At 45.7% G+C, this 24,095-nt stretch overlaps 1 protein-coding gene and 1 pseudogene across 4 annotated transcripts in view; both read right to left on the minus strand.

The window, feature by feature from the left end:
* Positions 1–24,095, minus strand: part of POU2F1 (POU class 2 homeobox 1) — a 200,370-nt gene that overhangs the window by 34,586 nt on the left and 141,689 nt on the right. For all 4 annotated transcript variants that reach the window (XM_089773288.1, XM_089773295.1, XM_075909143.2 and 1 more), the window contains 2 exons: positions 6,668–6,762; positions 1,338–1,511 (listed from right to left, as the gene is read on the minus strand). In XM_089773288.1, coding sequence (XP_089629414.1) covers positions 1,338–1,511; positions 6,668–6,762 — 269 coding nt within the window. The remainder of the gene's footprint in view (positions 1–1,337; positions 1,512–6,667; positions 6,763–24,095) is intronic.
* Positions 6,769–19,619, minus strand: LOC149525669 (uncharacterized; annotated as a pseudogene).

A 24,095-nucleotide genomic window follows, 5' to 3' on the forward strand; every position in this document is an offset into this window, starting at 1 on the left:
TTCCAGCTCCAGGAAGCTGCTGGATGACTCTGGTCCCACGCTGCCACAGGGCTCCAAACTCAGCCCCAAGCTCCCAGGGGCTGCCACGGGGTTCTGGGGCTGCTGTAGGGTTCCAGCCCAGCACCTATCTGTGCTGCCGGGGAACTCGTGCACAGCCCCATGCTGCCACAAGCTGCTGGAGGCTGCCACAGGGCTCTGGCCCCAGTCTTGTGCTGCCTGAGCCAGGCTGCCGGCCTCCTGACCTTAAGCCCCTCGGCTCCCTGATCCAGGAGCATCTGTGGTCCTGCCAGATGATGGACGTCGCCAGACCAGAGAGTACTGGTTTTTGGAGGTACAACCTGAATGCATGTGTGTGTATATGTGTATATATGTATACGCACACAAAAACAACCTTCACTGACGTGGCCCCCAACTGAGATACCTCACTCCACAGTGCTCCAGCCCCACAGCGGGAAGGGAGAGAGGGTAGAGGACACAGGGAGGACCAAGCTTTAGGGCTTCCCACAGGTCAGATTAACTCTTTTGGGAGTCCCAGGGTTACTAGATTTTGTGAGGCCCCCAGGCTCTGGGTTGAGGCCAAAATGAGGGGTTCAATGTGGGGAGCAGACTGCCAGGAAGTGGGATAGGGATGGGGGTGAGGGTGTGGGTGGGAGGTAGGTTGCTGGAGAGGGCTGGGAGTGGAGGTGTGGCTGGGAGGGAGGTACAGGAGCGGGCTGAGGTTGGGGTGTCTGGAAGGGTGGGAGGGTGCAGGAGCGGATCGGGGCTGGAGAGCTGGGGAGGCGGGGGGGAATGGGAAATCTGGCCAATGGTAACAGTGGGGAAACATTCCCACGAGCAGTTTCCGGCACTGCATTCCCCTAGCCAGCGGTGGGGTGTGTGGGGCGAGCGGTGCTACAGTTCTTCTCCCCCACACGCTGGATCCGGCCCACAAGGCTCCCCATCCCTGCACAGATACTGTTTTTGAATGAAAAGGTGTCAATGCAGCTATTAAAAGGCTTCTTCGTTGGCAGGGTCATTGTACTTGTTGATTGGTTGTTTTTTTTAAACTTACTGTCACTACATGACGATTGGATGCTTTGCACATGCAGCTGTGCTATAGCAAATCAGAATGCTGGCTTGTCCAACTGTCAGTGGGGTGCTGAAAGTAGTGAGTAACTAAGCGCTTCTGGAAATGGTGGTAGAGTAAAAAGTACAATATTTTCTTAAAAAACCTACTTGAGTAAAAGTTGAAGTATCACAAAAATAAATTACTTGAGTAAAGTACAAATACCAAAAAAATGTACTTGATAGTATAACAAAGTATTTCTAACTTAGTTACTTTCCACCTCTGATTTTACCTGAGTGAATCCAAGTTTTATCCGTCTTTGTTTGAAAGTCTTGGCAAACTGCTCAAGCTCCTCAAGGTCACTGGGCTCCTCCAAGCTGGGAGTGTCAATTCGCTTTGGTGTTGATTGGCTCTGTGGAAGTGGCTGAATGGGGGTCGCTGCTATTGTGCGTGTTGGGGTTGCTGGCTGTTGAAGAAAGGAGACAGGAAGAGAAAAAAAAATGGGAAGATTTTCTTTAACAAAAAATAGTGGAAATAAATCTCACTTGGAAATCTATATTTCCACAAGAGACAGTTTGGATACCATTTAAAATAGATCCCAAAGTGCTCTCAAATGTATTGACATTCCTCAAATAAAGATCACCACAATCCACTGCATTGTATTAGTATACAGTCTTTCAAGAAGGACCCTGTCAAAATCAGTCAAGAAAAAACAAGATATACACTGCACCAATTTACTAATGTTTTCTACCTGCTCTAAGAACAGCTTGATGCTCCCTTTTAACTTATTTCAGTACTTTTGGAGAGTTTGGCATTCAACCCCTCTAATTATTTTGAAACAATTAACTGTGGATGCAAGGGATCAAGTTGACAATTCTACAGACTCAAATCCTTTGGTTTTTCCACAAAACAAGCAGCACAAATGTCCTCAACATTGCTCCTTGCGAATGTGACACAACCTTAACTCTCATGGACCACTTCAGGATGTGTGAGAGCATGGCCTGAGTAGTTCATTCACTTGACACACTGGTTTAGTCTACTAACAAGACGACTTTATATAATGAAGACATTATAAGGCAATAATGTCTTTTAATAAAACAAGACATCTTGAAGACAGGAATACCTTTTAGCTTTGATGTTCTTAGCATAAACTATTTTCTAGGCAACTAGTGAAAAGTTTGGCATTCCTGACAATTAGCTTATAGAGATCATTTCCCTATATAAAAGTAGAAACACAGGGCCCCAGTAAGAGCCTGAGATAGGTCTGTGCTCCGTGGAAACCAGTCAGGTTAGGTTTCACACAATCAAAATATATTAAGAAAGCATTGAAGGTGCATAGTTAGTTTGCATGCAATCCGAATATTGGAATTGCCTGAGTTTTCAGTGTTTTACTCCACCTTTTTGGGTGTGTATTTTATTAAATCCGTGGTCATCAACCCGTCGATCATGATTGACTGGTCAATCGGGAGGGCTTGACCAGTCGATCGCGAAACGTTTGGGGCACTCCCAATTCTCCCCACCCCCAAGAAGCCTTACTACCTACCTCCAACAATGGAGGTAGTACCGGTTTCCCGCAGAGTGGAGGGAAGTCCGATAGCTGCGCGCCACTTCCGGGGTTTCTTGAACTGTGCTGCCTGCTACCCTCCTCCAGGTCTGTGGAGCGCCGGGAGGAGGTAGGAGTTCTGGAGGAAGGCGAGTGCTGGGATTTGGGGGGGGGCGAGGAGGGATGGGGAGGCCCGCACCGGAGCTCCCCTCCTCTGTGGGGGAGGAAGTAGGAGTCCCGGGGGGAGTGCAAGCTGGGAAGGAGGTAGGAGTCCCGGGGGGGAAGCGGGCACTAGGGCTTCCCTCCTGGGGAGTGGGGAAGAGAGGCACGCATCGGGGCTTCCCTCCTCTGCAGGGGACGGGGGAGGAATCCAGAGGGGAAGCGCACACTAGGGCTTCCCTCCTGAGCGGCGGGGGGGGGGGGGGGGGGGCAGAGGAGAAGGGGGGGCGCGTACCGAGGATTCCCTGCCCCAGCCAACACCCTGCCCCCTGTTCCTACTGGCATCCTGGTCCCTGCCCCTCACCCCCAATGACACCCTGTCCTCTGCCCCAGCATCCACTAGCATCCTGCCCCAGTACCATGTCCCCTGCTCCCACCAGCACAGTTGGGGCCATATTTGTGAGACTTTGGAGGAGTGTGGGTTTTTTTTTTTATCTCACTTGTGTGGCCCCAATTGACTTTTCAGTGACCCCTGAATCAAAACGGGTTCTCATAAATAAAAACAATGCTGAAACTTTTTGTGTTTGACATATTTTATTTAAAAAACCGAAGCCTGGCCAACAAATTCTCATCTGTCCGCAGCATCATAACACTCTTACACCCTCCCCCCCCCTCCCAACCCTAGATTTGAGCCTATCATACACTGGAACCCCCTGTCCTGAGCCTCTCACATGGCCAAACTCCTGCATCCCACATCCTCAGTCTTTTGCCACAACACTCCTACACCATCCACACACCACAAATCTGTATCCTGAGCCCATTTTACTCCTGACCTCCCTTCTCTGAGCCCCTCCCATCCCCCAAACCAAACTTCTGCACCCTCACATCCACAAGCCTGTGGCTCTCAGTACCCCAACCCTCCACCTGACCCCAACCCTCCCGAGCCAGAATCCCCTCCTCCTGCATCCAAATACCCTCCCAGAGCTTGCACCTCTCACCCCTTCCCACACCCAAACCCCTAATTCCCATCCCAGAGCCCACACATCCTGTCTCAACCCAGTGAGGGTACAGCTAGACTGCAGGAGTTTTTCCGGGATTCCAGAGGTATCCCAGAAAAACTCTTCTGCATCCAGGGAGGTGTTTGTTCTTCCACTTGTTTTAGCGGAAGAGCAAACATGCTCTTTCAGTAACCCCTCTATTCCTTTTTCCATGAGGAATAAGGGGGCTTCCAAAAGAAGGGGTTTTTCTGACATTTGTTCCAGTCTAGACAGGCCAAATGTTGGAAAAACCTCTTCTGACAGAAGAATTGGGGAAAAAAGCAGCAGTATAATGGCTGGGGATAGCAAGTGATGGAGAGAAGGAGAATAGAGAGGGCAGGGCAGAGCAGTAGATCTTGGCTTGGGGCAGTAGATCTTGGCTTTTTCTGTCATTTAAAACGTGATCTTGAGTGTAAAAAGGTTGGAGACCACTGTATTAAATATAGTGCTGAATCCTCCTCTTTGGCCAAATTCTGCTCAGTGCAGCTGAGAGGCTTAGGCAAACATGGTTTTATGGCATCTGTATGCTCTTGGCCTAATTCTGATATTGCTTATGCTCCCTGTGCAACATAGAGAAGCCTCAAGATTGCTCTGAATCATGCTAGTTGGTAATAGCCCCTAAATGGCCATTTCATAGCACTGCCGTTCTATAGTCATGTGTCCTACAAAGCTGAACCACCAACTGGCTTATTAAATTGGACTTCTTCTTAGATTGAGCTACTGGTATTCTGTATTGCAGAGCAGGTGGATCATGGGGCAGGATTTTGTCCACTGTCTTTAGTTACATGATCACATAATATTGCTCAAACAATATATATAATATTTTCATTAAAGCAGACACATGTTTCCACTAATTGTTTTTCAATACTGTAAACTTATTTTAACAATATTAGACTATAGAAATGTATCTTTATTGACTTCAACTTTTATAAAGGTTCTTTTCTTTCTATGTTACATCTACAAAAAAATTAAACCTTGGCTAGGGACACATGAAGCTCCCTCTGTGCACTAGAAGGGCTAATTTCCACATTTCAATATTGCATACAGAAAAAGGAATAAGCAGTTTTTTTCACCTACAGGACTGTCACAGTCTGCAACAGATGAAATAGTATGTTCTAAAAATACTACCTGCATTAAAAGAAAACTATTGTGTGATATAGTGCTGTTTCAGAAATAATGGGATCATATAATTAGAGACTACTACAAGTAACCAAAGTTAAAACCTCAGGCACGTTAACATTACTTTTCCTGAGTTTTGAAAGCTTAACTCTATAGCTTTAATAGTCTCCTAAAACAACTTTTAAAAAACTTCTGTTAGTTTAAAAAAAAGAAACAAATCATGGGAAAACTGCTAAAATTAGGTTTATTCCTTTGCTGACTTGCAAAAGATTGGCAACCACATAAAACTCTTTGGCTAGAAAAGAGACCATTTTATCCCAAGATCTCTGGAAAATTTCCAGGAGAGAAGCCCTCTCTTCACACTTTAGAAATCCCTTAGCCCTTCTCCTGTAAGCTTAAGGTACTCTGAGAACCTTGCAAAGAAGTGGAGGAAGTGATGCAAATGTTCTTATAGACACATTGCCTTTTAAGTACCTGCCAATTAAGCAGCTACATTAAGTGTTCACTCTTGAATAGTATAGCCTCTTTTAGTTGTATAAAGTAAATATTACTCAGCTATGACACATTAAGTCTTATAATTCAGTCAAATCAAAAATATTTTTACTAGAACAATTAAAAGCCCTTTTACTCAATAGAGGGTATGACGGGGTGTGCATTCCCCGCACTGATAAAACCCTGTGTGTGGAGGAAGTCTCACCCCTTCATCCAGACTGGGCATGCTCCAAATACTGGAGCAGCATAAAAGGTAGCAGAGCAACTGAGTCTGGGCTGGCCACTGAAGGAGAAGGACTTTCAACCGGAGCTTCACCAGACAGTGGTGACATAGCCCCAGCAGACTGCTGTCAAACAGCCCCAGAGCAACCCTAGGGAGAAGCAGCTGCCAGGGAACCAGAAGACCCAGCCACTTCATGGGATGCCATCCCAACAACACCAGTAGGAAGTGACCAAGGGGGGTTACAGGAGCAGCCTCTTCCATACCGAGGTAAACTTGGTGTGTTTCAACCAAATTCCCTGCTGAGGGAGCGGTAGACCACTCAGCCACTCACAAGGCCCTGAGTTGGGACCTGGTAGAGTAGAGTGGGCCTGGGTCCCCCTACTGGGGTCCCAACTTATTGACTTTGGCTACCCAGCTGCGATGCCCTGAGTTAAAGGGCCTTCCCAAACTGACTTCGGGTACTTGAATGGGCTACCCTCAGAGGGCTACCTCTCATTTGACTCTAGCCATTAAGCCATATTACCCTGGACCAAGGGCTGGTGCTTATAGACCACGAGAGAAAAAGGCCAATGATTCAAAGGCTGATTAGGAGGCAGCCACGCTACTCCATGCAAGATTTGGGGTATGCTGCGACAGAGGGCTATTTCCATACCAAAAATAAATGTATTATCCATAGCTCTTTAGGGTTTAAATCTATAAAAATAAAGCTTTTTAATATAGCGGGAAAGAATATTTTTCCAGTGCTCTACTTGTACTCAAAATCAACTCAACCATTTTTATTCAAATTACCATAAACTTTCAACTTTAGGAAATAGTCAAGCATGGAAAATTTCTGTACAAAGAGTAGAAGTTTGGGGAAACTATGAGTGAATGAAACCAGAGAAGTTTGAAGTGAAACTATTATGCAGTCTCAACTATTGATGCAGCTGGTAATTTTGTTATATTGTAGGCATCTAGAAAAGGGAGAAAACAATAACTCAACTTCCATTCTTGCCCATAAGTTTGAGTCCCACAAAGAAGTATGGGCAAGCTGCAGGAGAAAAACTGACCTGTGAGGTGAGGGTGATGCTTGGCTGAGACTGCAGGAGGTTGGCTTGGCTTTGCTGAGGTAGTTGCGTTAAGAGATTCTGCGCTTGCAGGAGACCTGAAAAGAGATAAGGGTGGTTTTGCAAATTGTTTCAGAAACTTTACAAGCTGGGCTGAAATAAAGCATTGGGGGAGGCTGACATCTCCAATACTCCTGCATTCCTGTAAAGCATAGGGAAATGCAGAATTACTTCGGCTGTGATGCAAACCCAAGTGCTGATTGGAGCTGAGCTTATAGGTTGGAACGGTTTAATTTAGTGACAGTACTATCAGATTAATACATTGGAGGTGTGAGTTTGCTTCCCCTTTTTAGTTTGGCATTTAAACAGTTAGAAGACAGCTGAGGTTTGAAGAGCTAAGTAAAAATAAACTGAAACCTCTAAGGAAGGTAATTAAATGTTACAATCTGCACAATACATTTCAGCTGTTGGAACATCCCTTTACAATAAAAGAAGAATTAATTGGCTTTAGCAGATTAAAGTAATACACCACACAGGAGAAACATATCTAATCATTTGTTAATCTAAAACAGAAAGTCTGAATCTTTAGGAAGGAGTAATTAGATTTCAAATGCTGGATAAAGTACTGAACATTCTTTAGGCTGCACCAAAAATTGAACCTATCTACTACCTGTAACTGGAGGTTCTTCGAGGTATGCATCCCCTATATGTAATTTAGAGGTGGGATATGCATGTGCACCATGAGCTTGAGTTCAGAATGGTCAATGGACACTATTTGCAAAGCAATGCATGCACCATAGCTCTCCTCATGCGCTGAACCAAGAACATAAAGCACCGTTTCTCAAAGTGGTTCGCAGACACACTCTGAGAAATCTGCTACCGGGCAGCTCCGGTTTGATTACTTACCGTCTCTACAGCCAAGGAGCCTCATGGCTCCCACTGGCTGCAGTTTGCCATTTGCAACCAACAGGAACCAGGGGAAGCACTGTAACTGGGGCCGCTGCTTCCTGAGGCTCTCCTTTGCTACAAAAGGTGAATTGCAGCCAATGGGAGCCACAAGGCTCCTTGGCTGTAGAGAGCAGGTAAGTAAACAAACCAGAGAAGCCCAGTAGCAGCTCTCTGAGTGAGTCTGCAGACCACTTTGAGAAACACCGGCATAAAGGATGGCATGGGCTGACACTTCTCCAGTTTCCAAACCTTACCACTATTCAAACAGTTGACGGGAAAGGAGATGGATGATGTGTATTAAAAAGCAGGTAGGGACCATATACTCAAAATACCTTCATAGTTACAAATAAGTAGTCTCCATTTTTTTTGAGTTAAGGTCCCTATTTTTATTCCACATATGGGAGATTAACATACAACAGTCAACAGAGGGTGCGTGCAAAGACACAGAAGTGATAGCTGACTGTAGTACTGCTGTTCCCACAGCTATAGCCACAGTGGATGACTGGACCAGAATGTATACCTTGTGAGGGTAGCAAAGAGCCTCAAGTAGCAGCCTTGTGTGTCTCTAGGGCTACGTCTAGACTGCAAGCCTCTTTCGAAAGAGCGTGTCTAGACTGCACGCGGAATTTCGAAAAAGCAAGCCGCTTTTTCGAAAGAAAGCACCCAGTGAGTCTGGATGCTCTCTTTCTAAAAAGCCTGTTTGCTGTCAAGAACGCCTTCTTTCGAAAGAGCACTTTCGAAAGAAGGCGTTCTTCCTCATGGAATTAGGTTTACCACCGTCGAAAGAAAAGCCGCATTCTTTCGATTTAATTTCAAAAGAACGTGGCTGCAGTCTAGACGCAGATGAAGTTTTTTCAAAAAAAGTAGCCTTTTTTCGAAAAAACCCCTGAGTCTGGACACAGCCTAGGAAAGGTCAGTCTCATCTACACAGTTGAAATAACTTGCCCAATAATGGAAAGAGTCCCTCAGGTAGGGGATATGAGCTAGTTGGTAACAAAGGTTAATATAGCCCATGATCCATTTTGAAAGTTTGTGTCAGTATAGCTCGATCCTTTGATAACTCTGTGATGGAAAGTTTATTAGGGCTCTTCTAACATTCTTTGTTATTTGCAGATAAGTCCTAAGCCCTTCACACATCTAGAGAATCAGGCCCTCTCTTTCATGTGACACACATGGTTAAGGGAAAAAAAAAACCTTATAAGTGGATTACCTGACTCGTATGGAACTGAAATGACTTTGGAAATGAATCTCAGTCAGAGCTGTAATGACACCTTTCCTTTATAGAATGGGAGTAACGTGAGTGGGACTAACGTGAATGTTCCCCGCTCACTGATTCTTCTGGCTGACATTAGGGCTATCAGGAAGGCCACCTTCATAGGCAGATGGGCCATAGACCATGTGTCTAGAAGCTCGAAGGTGAGTTTACTAAATGATAAGATAAATTTGAGGTCTTGCTGAGATATGAACTTCACAAATGGTGTAAAGGATATGAGAATCCCTTTCAGGCATCTAGATGTGACAGTACGAGTGAATATTGTACAGTTATCCATATAAGGATGGAAAGTACTAATCACTGCTAAATATACTTGCAGAGAACCAAGTGTGAGACCCCAAAATTTAAGGGTAAGTAGATAATCTAAGATTACAGGGATGCTGAAGCCAAGCTGCACTGGTGAACCCAAGAGGAGAAACATTTCCACTTTGTTGAGTAATAGCTCCTTGTAGAGACTTCTTTTTCTTTTTTGGTTAAGGATGATATGCATGGCATTCTTATGCTTTAAGAAAATATGATTATGATATGAATGGCATAACTAAAATGATTTATGTAAGATTCTCATGTATAATATAATTGGAAAGGTTGAGACTTACTATGATTATCCCATTTGTATGCATGTATAATTTTTGTAGATGAAGCTAGGAATTCCTACTTGTGTATCTGTATTTTATATTTGCTACTTTGGATCACTTCCCCCTGCTGACACTTCAGGGACTACAATGGAAAAGCCAGTAAGGGCATAATGGCCCATCAGCTACTATAATGGATTGTGCAGTGGATTGGTCTTCCTAGGGACCCTTCCATGCTGCTACTGTCTCATGGATGATGGACTCAGGTGACCTGATTACCAGATACTGACCAAATTCTTAGTTTGATGAATTGTTCCACAGAGGGTACGGGAATCAAACAAAGGCTTCCCACCTTATAGAAATTCTTTATAAGGCAGTGAAGGAAAACAATGATTAGCTTTACCTCTGCCCGCTCCCCGCCCCCAAAGAGAGACTTGAAAATACCTGGAAACAAAAGGACTGTAACTGAAAGGGGGTGTGGGGCAGGGGAGAGAACTGCTAAATCCAAGCGCTGAAGTTTCTCTTTCTGTAGTCAAATTAAATTTTACCCTATAAAACATGAATCTCATGGGGGTCAATGTGGATTTTTCATGACTGACAAATACCCCAGGAAGGCTGAGCAGACTGCACATTGGACTATCACCTAAGAACTGCCCATCAGAAGGCAGTTGTTGAGGTAAAGGAAGACTATAAATCCCTCTTTTCTCATCCAAGCTGACACTATTGTAAAGAACCTTGCTAAACTAGTAAGGAGGACTCTGAATTGGTAAAGCTATTGATTGAAGAGGAACCACCAGTTGGCTGGCTTGATGTCTGAGAAAATATGCATCTTTCATATCAAAAGCAGTGAACTCTGTGTCCTCCAACATGGAAATTACTGATGCCAAGAATATCATGTGGAATTTTAGTTTTGGAAAGAATCTGTTCAACTCTCTCACATCAAGAACTGGCTACAATCACCCATTCTTGATCCTGCCTTGAGGGCGGGGGGCTGGACTCGATGACCTCTCGAGGTCCCTTCCAGTCCTATTATTCTATGATTATTCTATGATTCTTACTGGGAATGAAATTATGAAAATGGAATCCCTTTCTTTGATATTGAGGTGGAACTCTTTCTATGGTATCGCTTAGGAGAAGAGTTATCTGTTGATACAGAATCTCACTATGAGAGTGGTCCATGAAAAGAAACCACAAAGGGCACTTGTGGTAGCAGGTACTAGAAACTTGATCAGCCATGTGCCATGAATAATCATTTACCTTTAGTTGGGTCTCCAGTTTTGGCAAATTGGGTAAAGTAACATCCAAATACCAAAGGAGAGGAATGAAACAGAACCCATAAAGAAACATGGATGTCAGTAGTCCAATCAAAAGAAACTAGGCTCAAGGTTTACAATATGTGTCAGTGTATATTGCAGAGGCTGAGTTCCTGAGTTTATAAACTCTGTCTCTTGCATGGTAGCTTTTGAGGTTGTTGTTGGTAAAACAGTTAGGGTGGTGATCTTGGCCTATATCCCCAAGTATAGTGTTTTCTCTTAGGGGCAGGAGTATAAATGATCAACAAACGAAGCACAGTTTTTGAGGGAGTAGACAGACATCCATTTTTGTCATGGATTAGGTTGATAGTATTGAAGGACAGATCTTGGATGGTACTTTTCATTTCTCTAGGGAAAACTGAGGATTGTAACCTTGAGTCAATCTTCATAAGCATAGCTGTAGACATTCCCTCTAAATACAGTATCTGCCACATTCACCACAGCTTGGAAGGAAATTTTGGCTACCACTCTTCCATCATCCTTTAAGGCCTAGAAACAGGCTCAGAAAGGAGCTTGTCCTTTAATTCCAAAAACTTCTTATAGTTAGTAAATCATATTTGGCCAAGAATGCCTGATAATTTGAGATCCTGAACTCAAGGGAGGTGGACAATAAGACCTTTCTCTCTAAAAGGTTGAGTTGCTTGCCCACCATATCAGCCAGAACAGTCTTTAGATGCTATTTCTGGGGCCACTGTATGACTTCCACCAAAGAATTAAGCAATGAATAAGAACAAAAACTCTTCCCCCTTGGACTGAACAAAGCAGCACTTCTTAGCCCTCTTAAGGGAGGGAGCACAAGAAGCAGGTGTGCGCCAAACCATCTTTACCAAGTCAATGATGGCCTTGCTGATGGGGAGGGCCACTCCTCTAGGAGTGGAAGGCTGTGGAATGTCCAATAAACTGATGAGTTTCTTGGATTTTCTCAAGCTGAATCTATAGTTCTACAGCCACCATGAGCTTTTGATATTGTTTGAAGTCATCTGGGGATAGAGAAAATAGAATAACCACCTTATTCAGTGAAGATGAGGCTGCTCCCACAACTGTTAGACCTGGCTTCTTCTGAATATTTCAGTGGGGTAAATAAAAGTCTTACATGAATCCTTGGTGTCTACGATAGGGCACCCATGGGCCTCAACATTGCTACTAGAATTAACTGGCACAGACAGACCTCCTGGCATAGTGTACCACCTGACTCTTGGCCAACTGTGTCTGGCTGGAGACTGGAACCTCATCTTCTGGGGCTCCTGTTTCATACCATCTCTGCCCAATGTTGCAGATACTCTTGCAATGCCTCAGAGTAATTTAAAAAGAGCCAGATTTCTTATCTCTGGCAAAACTGTCAGTACTGTTGGTTTTGCTTCTAAACCAGAAGGCCAAATAGGCAAATGATTTCCTCAGTGGGAAGTTCTCTTCTTTTGGTGTATTAACATCCTGGAATAGAAATTGCCTCAATAGGAAGGATGAAAGCAGACAAACAAGCAAAGTTAGATCATGGAGCAGATAATTAAGCAATATGCAAACATCTAGAAAAAAATATGGTGAAGTAACAGCCAGTATAGATTTATCAAAAACAAATTATGTGCCAAACCAACCTGATCGCTTTCTCTGACAAGATAACAAGCCTTGTGGATGGGGGGAAAAGGGTAGATGTGGTACATCTTGATCTCAGAGGAAGGCTTTAGATACTGTCTCACATGACCTTCTAATAAAGAAACTAGGAAAATGCAAACTAGATGGAGCTACTACATGATGGGAACAAAACTGTTTGAAAAACCATTCCCAGAGAGTAGTTATCAATAGTTCATAGTCATGACAGAAGAGCAAATGGGTGAGTTCTGATCTGGTTTTGTTCATTATCTTCATCAATGATTTAGATAATAACAGAGAATACACATATAAAGTGTGCAGATGATATCAAACTGGGAGAGACTGCAAGTGCTCTGGAGGTTAGAATGAAAATTCAAAATGTCCTGGATAAAGTGGAAAAATGATCTGAAGCAAACAGGATGAAATTCAATAAGGACAAATGTAAAGTATTCTATTTAGATAGAACAATTAGTTGCACATATACAAATGGGAAATGACTGCTTCAGAAGGAGTACTGGTGAAATGGAACGGGAGGGAGAGGGGAGTGTCATAGCGGACCACAAACTAAATGAGTCAATAGCGTGACACGATGTAAAAAAAGCAAACATTCTGGGATGTATTAGCAAGAGTGTCGTAAGCAGGACAAGAAATAATTCTTCCGCACTACTCTGTGCTGATTAGTCTTCAACTAAGTATTGTGTTCAGTTCTGGATGCCACATTTCAGGAAAGATGTGGACAAATTGGAGAAGTCCAGAGACTAACAAAAATGATTAAATGTCTAGAAAACATAACTTATGAGGCAAGATTAAAACTACTGGACTTGTTTAGTCTGGAAAAAAGAATGAGCTAGGACATAAAAGGTTGTTAAGAGAAGAAGGGAGAAAAATTGTTCTTAACATCGGAGGATAAAACAAGAAGCAATGGTTTTAAACTGCAGCAAGGGAGGTTTAGGTTGGACATAAGCAAAAATTCATCCTATCAGGATGGCAAAGAACTGGAATAAATTGCTGGAGGGAGGTTGTATGTAGAATCTTGATCATTGGAAATTTTTAAGAGCAGTTTAGACAAAACGCCTGTTAGAAATTGGCCCTTTCATGAGCACAGGGGACTGGACTAGATGACCTCTTGAGGTCCTTCCAATGCTATGAAAGATGTCCTTGGGGGAAGATGCAAGTCTCTGATCACCCTGAGGTATAAGAGTACATTGGCGGAGCAGTCAGAACTGGAGCTCTGACGTGTTCCATCCATAGGATGATTTGAGGCAGCTGCCTCAGGTCCCTTGGCAGCCACAGAGGTCAGCCCTCAAGCCTGTTCCATTCCACTGCACAGCCCTCTTCACCATGGTAGCAGGAAGTAGAGGGCTTTGGCCAAAGGGCACTTCCCTTCCAGCTGCCTAGAAGCAGGGTTAAGCAAGTTGGGAGTGTGGCGGAGCAGGCTGCTTTAGCTCCCATACTATGGTAAGTGCAGGAGGAAGGGCAGACCTGCTACTGTCCTGCATCAGCTCTATTAATCCCCCAGCTCATGTTGCTCAGGGGAGAGGATAAGGGACAGAGAAGGGATGAAGTTTGGGGAAAAGGTGGAGCAGAGTAAAGGCAGGGGAGAGGAAATGCCTGTGGCAGGGTATTGTTCTGGGTTACATGCCTTCAGTGTATGGAGGGGAGAGTTGCTCCAGCCTGCCACCCCCCAGGGATGGCTTTATTGGAGCTTCCCTGGTCACAGAGGCATTCAGTTCCCTCCCGAGCAGCGCTACTGTTAGTATCACATTGGCACTAAAAATGGAAGGGACCAGCAGCAGTTATTTATCCCAAACTTTCAATATTGCAGCTAATGTTGGAATAATTGCATTCATACTTTTGCATAGCTCCTTCTCCCATTGAGAAGATTTACTTAGGACTAAGGACTTTGTGCCCATACGAATTGGCTCTCTTGATTCTGGGGTTGAGAAGGGATCCTCTTTCTTTTGAGACAATTTTAGACAAAAATGCCTTGACCATAAGCCTATGGAAATGATCTTTACTCTCATGTGAAGCTTTCTCCTTTGGCTTAGTCTTAGCCTCTGTTCTTCAGCTCAGATTCAGCAGGGTGCCAATCAGGCACTGCCAATCTGATGAGACTGATGCACCAGGCAGGTACCCAGCCCAGATCTGACTGAGGCTTTATTATCTTCACCATATAGTGTTGTCTGAATCTCAGTTCCTGATCCTCATGGGCTCTGGGAGGAAAAGAGAGGCAGATGCTGTACTTCACAGAAACATAAACCTCACTGAGGCAGCAGAGGCACCATGGATGTCTGTGGCTCACTGCAAAGGAGTGAGAGCAGTAAACATTTTTTGAACCCTGAAAAAGAACGGTTACTTACCTGTAAATGTTGTTCTTCGAGATGTGTTGCTCATGTCCATTCGAAGTAGGTGTGCGCACCGCGTGCACCGCGTCTTCCGGAGCGTTTTCCCTAGCAGTACCCGAAGCGCTGGCAGGGCGCCCCCTGGAGCGGCGCCGCCATGGCGGGGCATAAGTACCCCTGCCGGCACTGCCCCACCTCAGTTCCTTCTTGCCGGACACTCCGATGAAGGGGAGGTAGGGTGGGAGTCGAATGGACATGAGCAACACATCTCGAAGAACAGCTACAGGTAAGTAACCGTTCTTTTCTTCTTCAAGTGGTTGCTCATGTCCATTCGAAGTAGGTGACTACCAAGCTAATCCCATGGAGGAGGGGTCGGAGCAGTCATACCACCAGAGTCATGAAGAGAGGTGAACAATAAATGGATTTATTTGAAAAATCCAACACTGATAAGGCACATATTAAGAACAATGACAACAGGACATATTTACATATTTACATTACAGATTCGAGGACTGCAGAGCCCACCCCTGCATCCTCCCTGGCCTGCTGTGGTAGCGCATAGTGCGCTGTAAACGTGTGAAGGGAAGACTATGTGGCCGCCCTGCAAATTTCCGTGATTGGTACCTGGGCACCAAAGGCCACCGAGGACGCCTGCACCCTGGTAGAGTGTGCCTTCACCCTGGGCGGGGTTTTTACCAGCCAGCTGATAACATTCTGTGATGCACTGCACCACCCATCGTGATAGCCTTTGTGTCGAAATAGGCGACCCTTTCATCCTGTCCCCAAATGCAACAAACAATTGTTGGGATTTACGGAACGGCTTGGTTCTGTCAATGTAGAACGCCAGCGCCCGCTTGGCGTCCAGGGAGTGAAGCACCCGCTCCTTAGGGGAGGCATGAGGTTTTGGGAAAAAATCCGGGAGATAAATCTCCTGGGACAGGTGGACCAGTGACACCACCTTTGGGAGGAAGGCTGGATGAGGCCGTAGCCTTACGTTGCTATGTGAAAAAACAAGGTAGGGCGGGTCTACAGTTAGCACCCTTAGTTCCGACACCCTTCGAGCTGATGTAATGGCCACGATGAAAGCAACCTTCCACGAAAGGTGCTGCAGGGAACACGTGGCCAGCGGTTCAAAGGGGGGGGTAACATAAGCCTGTGGAGGACCACATTGAGGTCCCAGGCGGGAAGCATACTTACATGCCCTTACAAACTCCCAGAGATTTCTACCTTCCAGTCTCAAAGAGATGGTGTTAGCTATGTTAGGTGTTGCCAATTCAGTGCCAGACAGAGTTCTGAATCAGTGGGGTTCCCCTTGATCCCACGGTTCCACTCCCAAGAGGCTAATAGCACAGTTATCCCACAGTGGGAGTCTAGACATACCACTGCCCCTAGAAACCTGAATGACAGGTGATCACTTGGGTGAACAGTATCCAGATCCAGAATCCATTTTCCAGCCCCTCATCCAAAAAACGGGGAAACAATCTTGCTCTCTCTCCTCTGGGTCTTCTGCTCACCAGCTCCCAGTCATGACACTTTCCTAAAAAGCCCTGCATTCTTGTGTCTTTTTCCACTGAGTAAACCCTCAGCTGTCAGGCCTTTGGATTCCTTAGCTCCCACAGCAGCTTCTTGGACTCCAGCCTCTTGTCTGAATGCTTTGCTCCAAGACACACAGGCCTCCCAGGGTTGGACCTGCCACTCTGTTCCCTTGAACTTCCTGGATCTCTCACAGCTTGGACAGATTCCCTGATACTAGATAATAACTCAGGGTCAGGGCTGGCTTCCTTTTCACAAATTAGCTAATCCATCTGAAGAAGAATCAGAGAAACACACTCTTGTCTCCTCCACAGCCCGTGGCATTTCCCTCCCCCGCCAGATTTCTAGTTCAAAGATTCTTTCTTGCTGCTAACCTTCTCTAGGATGGACTCTGCCATCTCAAAAAATCATTTTCTAAAATAAATGGTGCAAAACTCTGACACAGTAGCAACAGTTAACTCAGTTTGTTTATGCTGTGTCTGCACCTGTACAAAGGTGCAGTGATCCAAAAGAAGGATATATTATTGCTCCTTAAGCAAGTCCTTCACACTACAGAAATTTCTGGCTCCATTATCCCTTCAGGCAGGGATGTCCTTGCCATTCAACTTCAGGGTCTTCATGTGTTTAGATCCTGATTTTCAATTAGTCAGCTTTACAAACCCTGTGTGAAAATTAGTCACCATCAGGGAAGCAGTAAGTTACCTGCTTATTTACCCCCAACAATGAGCATTTGTTCCTTAAGTGATCAGTGGAATTACAATGATAATATTTCTTAGGTTCCTTTGTCTGAATAGATTTAGAATGAATAATGGGGGAATGAACTTCAAGTACTCCCCGCCACCTTCTCTCTTTCCAAGGGTAAAGCAGGGACTTTGCCTCCCCCAGACTTGAACCCTTCTGTTTGAGATCTTCCCTTTCCAAGTGTTTGGGACTACTCATATTTGTAAGCAGAAGCAGCCAGAATTTCTACATTTTCAACCAATGTGTCCCACAAATACTGCTTTGCATCATCATTAACCATGTCTAAGAACTGTTCCTGAACAACCAGATCACACATGCCTTCAAAGCTTGTGATTCCTTTCCCCCTCACTGCCTTATCTAGCAGATCTTTCATTTAGTAAACATAAGTCACATTACTTAGCTCAACCCCTCTTTTAAGAGTTCTAAATTTCACTCATTTTCAGATGTAATCAGAAACTGTCTTAAAACCAAATCTTTCAATTTACCACAGTCTGAAGCATCAGCAACAGACATCTTATTAAATATGTCCAAGACCCTCCCTTTCAGATTTGCAACCAGAGTGGTCATTTTCTGATCCTCAGGAATTGAAAAGATGGTGCACAGTCTCTTAAAGGTGATGAAGAAGTATTCAATATTGTCTTTGGATACATCATAAGATGGGCACAGTTGGTCCCACTCCCAGATTTTTGGAGGGGTGAATCCTGCAGGGTTGGGGTGCTGATTCTTACAGTGAAGTGCAGCCAATTCATGCAGTCACTCTTTCTCCTTCTCCTCTCAAACAGCCTTCTGGGCTTCTACTTCTCTCTCCTTCAGTTTCATGGCTCTTTCATGAGCAGCTTTTTGGGCTTCTAGGGTTAACTCTTGAGCAGCCTTTTGGGCTCTCTCTTCTCTTTCTTTTCAAGTTGTTTCAGATCCAGGGCTCTCATGGAAAGCATTTTTCCTGGCAGATTGCTGCTCTCTCAAGCCTCTAAATCCCTTTGTCTTTTATATTCAGCCTCCTTCACTGCTGCTTGTTCTGTGAAGTTCCGGTTTCTTTTGGACCTAACTCTCACTCATTTTGTTGATTTTCCTGCCTCTATTTCCCTTCTCCGAAATAAGCAAACAGAAAATAATAAACCAGTAACCTATGTCTGTTCTCTAGCCACCGCACTTAGAAAACACTTAAAATCACTACTAGCATCCAGAGCAACCAGATGTGTACATCACTCTGCTTCACTGTGCTATTCTGATGGGATGCAGTCACAGAAGACCCCTTAGGATTGTTCCCGAGAGTGCCACTGACACCTGACTTCTTGCTCTTTAGGACTCCCCACCACCCTGCCCTGCTAGGCCAGATCCTCTGATCTGCCAAAAATAAGGCACAGAGTTGGGGTTACTGCCCCACTGAAAATCAATGCAGACACCAAACCATTTCAGCTCTTGGAGAATGTAGTTCTAGAGCATAGCACCCAGAAAACCAACCCCCAAAAGGGGTCCAAAATCCAAATAAGTCAGTCTTTCCTTATGTTTTACACAAGGAACGTTCATGAAGATGTTCACCCTCTTTATCAATGAAAGTGCACACTGGTAGTTCCGCTTAGGTAATTACTCTTGGCTTGAAAGTAAACAAACGTGTTTTTATTAAGTACAAATTGTAGGATTTAATTGATTGCAAGTGAAAACAGATCAAAGTAAGTTACTAAGTTAAAATGAAAAGAAAACACATACCTAGTGCTAATTCACTAAAAACTTACTGCAAGCAGATTCTTACACTAATCAGCTGTTCTTGTTCTAAGAATAATCTTCAGATCAGAGATTTTTTTACCCTGACCTGGGTCCAAAGCTCTTTGGATCCTCTAGGGTTTTCCAGATCAGCTGAAGACAAACAGCTCAGATTCCCGTTGCTTAAATAGTCTTTCCCCCAGGGTGGGAACTTTTTGTTCTACATCCACCCTTACATGGAAAACTACCAGAGTCAAAATGGAATCCCAGTACCAGGCTGTATGGTCATGTCTTACTAGTGCATCACCTTTGGACTTATAGGACAAACAAGGCTGTTCACAAGTCATTAAGTTGATCAAGTCGTTAAGGCTTTCAGAGGGCGGGAGAAGGGTCCCACCAGTATGCCTTTCATTAGCACATTTAAAACTATATAGTGTCATACTTCATATTTCTAACATTACATACAAGAATGATACATGCACCAAAATGAATATAAAGATTCTGCAGACTTTAAATATTAAAATGGGGTTACATGAGGTATTTTGTTTAAAGCATCTTTGAGTTACTCATATTTATATTCATAAACCATGCTTCATGAAGCATGGAAGGGGGAACTGTCACAGTATGGTATGGTACAGTAAAACTCCGATGGTCCGGCATCTGACGGTCCGGCACTCCTGATGGTCCGGCACCATCAGGAACCCGGAAGTGCTCCGGGCAGCCGGACCATTGGAGCTGCTCTGCGCCCAGCTTCCCCGATTCAGCCACTGCTAAAACTGACCAGCACTGAATCCGGGAAGCAGGGGGCGGAACAGCTGCAGGGGGCAGAACAGCTGGAGTGCTGCCGGGTAGGTCCAGTAGCGCTGCCCCTCGGGGCTGCGGGACCAACCCTGCAGCACCCCAGCTGTCCCGGATTCAGCCGCTGCTGAAATTGACCAGTGGCTGACTCCAGGAAGCCCGAGACAGAGCTGCTCTGCCCCAGCTTCCTGGAATCAGCCGCTGGTCAGTTTCAGCAGCAGCTGACTTGGGTACACCTGGGACAGAGCAGCTGGAGTGCTGCTGGGTTGGTCCCCGCAGCGCTGAGGTTTGGCACTACCAGACCAACCCAGCAGCGCCCCAGCTGCTCTGTCCCAGGCGTCCCGATTCAGCCGCTGCTGAAACTGACCAGGGCTGACTCCAGGAAGCCCGGGGCAGAGCAGCTCTGCCTCTGGCTTTCTGGAGTCAGCCGCTGATCAGTTTCAGCAGCAGCTGACTTGGGGACACCTGGGGCAGAGAAGCTGGGGTGCTGCCGGGTTGGTCCTGTAGCGCCGAGGAGCGGCGCTGCGGGACCAATCCGTCAGCACCCCAGCTGCTCTGCCCCAGGCATCCCCAAGAGCAGCTGGGGTACTGACGGGTTGGTCTCGCGGCATCAAGGGTCGGCGCTACCGGACCAACCCGGCAGCACTCCAGCTGCCCTGCTGTAGGCGCCCCCGATTCAGCCGCTGCTGAAACTGACCAGCAGCAGCTGAATCAGGGATTCCTTGGGCAGAGCCGGACTATCAGAAGGGAGGGCTATGAAGGGGTCTGGGGTAGCATCCCCCCACCCCACCCCAGACCCCTCATAGCCCCCCCTTCTGATAGTCCGGAATATCTGATAATCTGACATCCCCTGGGTCCTAAAGGTGCCGGATTATCGGAAGTTTACTGTATTCCCATTCTTACTTCTGCACTGCTGCTGGAATGCACTGCCTACAGAGCTGGGTGTCTGGCCAACAGCTGTTGCTCTCTGACTGCCCAGCTCTATAGGAATCATAGAAGTAAGAATGGCAATGCCATGACCCCTCCTTAAATAACCCCGTAACGCCCTGCAACTCCTTTACAGGTGAGGACACCAAATTGGAGAAATGCTAGTCTCCCCTGTGAAATCTGTATAGTATAGGGCAGAAAAACACAAAAGGCCAGATTTCATGGTGGGAGACCAGATTTCAGTCTGTGATCTGTTTTTCATGGCCATGAATTTGGTAGGGCCCTAGTAATAGCAATACAAACTTCCATGTAACAACTAGTCAATGTGTTTCAAACCTGCCCATGAAGGACCCCTGGGTACGTCTACACTACCCTGCTAGTTCGAACTAGCGGGGTAATGTATGCATACCAAACGTGCAAATGAAGCCCGGGATTTGAATTTCCCGGGCTTCATTTGCATAAGCCGGCCGGCGCCATTTTTAAATGCTGGCTTGTTCGAACCCCGTGCCGCGCGGCTACACGCGGCACGGGCTAGATAGTTCGAACTAGCAAGCCATTCCGAACTATCTGTACACCTCGTTCCACGAACAAGTTCGAACAAGCCGGCATTTAAAAATGGTGCCGGCCGGCTTATGCAAATGAAGCCCGGGAAATTCAAATCCCGGGCTTCATTAGTTCGAACTAGCGGGGTAGTGTAGACATACCCCCTGAGAGCAAGAGGTGCAAATAATCCATTGTGCCTTTCTTGTGACTGTCCAATCAGTTCTAATTGTGGTGGTAACTTCTATGATTTGGATATCTTGTCTAAAAATTTGACTGAAACCTCTTTTGCAATTAATAAATAACTCAGCAGATGAAGACACCAGTGGGGGGACCCACATCCTGGCCATCCTCACGTTGTTTATGGGCTTGTACTGTGGAGCCAGACTGGGCTGGGATGGCAGTATACCAGGAGGTGTCAAGATCAGGCAGTGGACAACTGATCTTGATGTGGCTGATGGGGGCCTAGTGGGAAATGTGCCCTGAGCTGTCCAAAGCCACTGAGGGTTCCCTTGGAACAGAAGCTGACAAGCTTGAGTGGGAAGGCCAAGGTGGTACCAAGCCTCACGCCGTTGAGTGGGTGGTCAGTGTTTACCTTCATTGCCCTTGAAGTGAAGAATGACGATAGGAAGACCGCTTGAGGGACCATGACTACATACGGCACAGAGGCTGCATGGTGCGGATTTGTCGACCTGTGTCAGGATCAGTGTTGAGAGCAAGACTAGCATGGAGACCAATGCCCAGACTGGTACCAATACAGAGGTAATTGCTGGGGCAGGCTCCCCCATGGCGTGGAGTATTGCCAGGGCAGGGCTAAGTGTTCTGGGATACATCCACGCTCCAGAGATTGGTGCCAAGAGTGTTGAGATGGTGAACTATGGTGCTGAGCGCCTCTTTGTTGCCGGATGGTGTGGAGATAACTTGAGCAATGAGACAACTCCAAGCCTGATCAGGATCTGCTTACCACAGAAGCTCCTGAGAGGAATGATTCCAAGAGGACCCTCTGCAAGATCAGTGCAGTGTGTCAGATAGACAGTGCTCAGCCAAGTGGTGTCAGGACTCTGAGTGACGGGATACTGAGGCCTGAGCTAGAGGGCCCACCATGGCTGGCTTCCTTGTGAAATGTGGTTGGGAGGCATGTCCTTGGAAGGACACTGGGTCATCTCAATGAAAAACCCTGGTGGCTTCAAACGTGTCTAGTATGGAGGATGGACCAACCTGTATTGCTTCCATCTGTGGAGAATCCAGGATGATGGGGCTCTGGGCTCTAGCTGAACTCAGCACCTCTGTGCCATGGGGCTGAAGAATATCAGGATCCACCGATGCCAAAGGCGTGGAGGCTGAAAGCGCAGTGTACCAGGAGTGCACATTGCCACTGATGAGAAGGAGAGCTTGTCTCTTTTGAAAGCCATGCCATGTGTGACCAGTCCTTCTGGCACCTTCTGACTTTGAAGACGCATGGTGCTGGGAGTCCTTTTTTGGTGCCAGGCCTGGAACTGAAGGTGGTACACTATGCACCAAAGCAGTCAGCACCATGTTTTGCCTTTGCAGTTGCAAGGTAGACTCCATAAGCAGCTGCTTGAAAAGAAAGTCACTCTCCTTTCTGGTCTGAGGCTTGAAGGCCTTGCAGATTTTATACTTATCTGCCTAGTGAGCTTTCCCCTGGCACCAAAGATAGGAGTCGTGGGTGTTGCTCATCGGCAGAGACTTCTGGCAAGGGCTCTAGAGCTTGAATTCCTGGAACCCTGGCAAGTCCCAGAGGGATCACTGGCAAGAAGAGCATGGCATGATGCCACCCCAGGGGGCTCCCAAAGCCAACCAAATAGGTAGCAACTAGGATAAAAACTTTCTGGCACCAATGCATGGAGCAGGTGCACAACCTCAACTGGAATACATATGAGCAAGCACTCGAAGAACCATCACCTCAAGAGGTGTAGAGCTTTTTGCAGAAAAAAGTTATATAGATAAATTATCAGTATAGACATGTTACTGTAAAGTGCCTCCAGGAGGTGTCCTACAAAGCTCAACTTGACCGTTCTGATCAGCAGTTTGAACTCTGTTGCCTTGCATCCAGGTACACAGGCTTCTATCCCTCCCCCTTTTAAGGGCCAGGGAACTTTTTAAATGCCACTTCCTGTTTGCGTGGTGTGCACAACTCACATCATATCTTTCTAGCTGACCATAGAAGCTCTATGCAAGCGAACACCTCTCTTGTTTTCAGCACAGGTAAATGCTGGTACGGTGGGAAGTGCAGTCCCAGTTCCACTCCAGGCATAAGATCTTCAAAACCTATGGTCAGATTTCTCAAGGAATATTGGATATAGCCTATGAGAAGGTCACACATTAATACCATGCAAAAATGCAAAGGAGATGAGGCAGGCATAATGGAAAGCAAGTGAGTCAATCTGTTGCTCTGGAGCAGCGTTGAAGACCTGCCACTTGTATAAGGAGATGACTCAGTGGCAACTTCACCTCGACCAGCAAAAGCCCCATAGATACTTTGGAGAGGCTGGCGACTAGAGATGGAAAAGTGTGTTTAAAAATGTAACCATTAAAAATCATAGTGGTTATAAGCACTGCAAGCTCTGCAGTATAAAGCTTAAGTGAGCTTTATACTGCAGAGAGTCCACAGCAAAGCCTCCTCAGGAGTGGGAGGCTTCTCCCAGGGAGAAGGGTTCACTGCTGTTGGTATTTGGTATTTAATAAAAACAATCTCTTAAAGGTGACCAGTTGTATTTGTCTCTAACATATAGTGATTGCTGCTGGAATAAACACACAGTGACAATCTGATCCATTTGCTGAGTCCAAATCAGTTAGGAATCATCAACATTTTCATGCAAGGCAGCAAGTTAAAACACAGCAGTTTGCTGTATAGAAAGACATGTTGCTAGAGCTCACTGTCAAAATGCTATTTCAAAGCCTCCCTGATTTAAATAGCTTCCCGTTGTGCCCCTCTACTAGCCCTCATATCTGGGAAAACTCTTCATCATTAGCCTCACAAATTTTATGGAATAAGCAGCAGGCTATGATGTCCATGGGAATATTTTCCTCATTTAGCTCTATCCTACAATAAAGACAATACCAGCATGCTTATAATCTTCCAAAGGCACAACTACAAACATTCTGCAGCTACTTAACCTATGGTTGAAATGCTCC

This window comes from Pelodiscus sinensis, chromosome 1 (assembly GCF_052426305.1).
Source record: "Pelodiscus sinensis isolate ZL-2025 chromosome 1, ASM5242630v1, whole genome shotgun sequence".
NCBI lineage: Eukaryota > Metazoa > Chordata > Testudines > Trionychidae > Pelodiscus > Pelodiscus sinensis.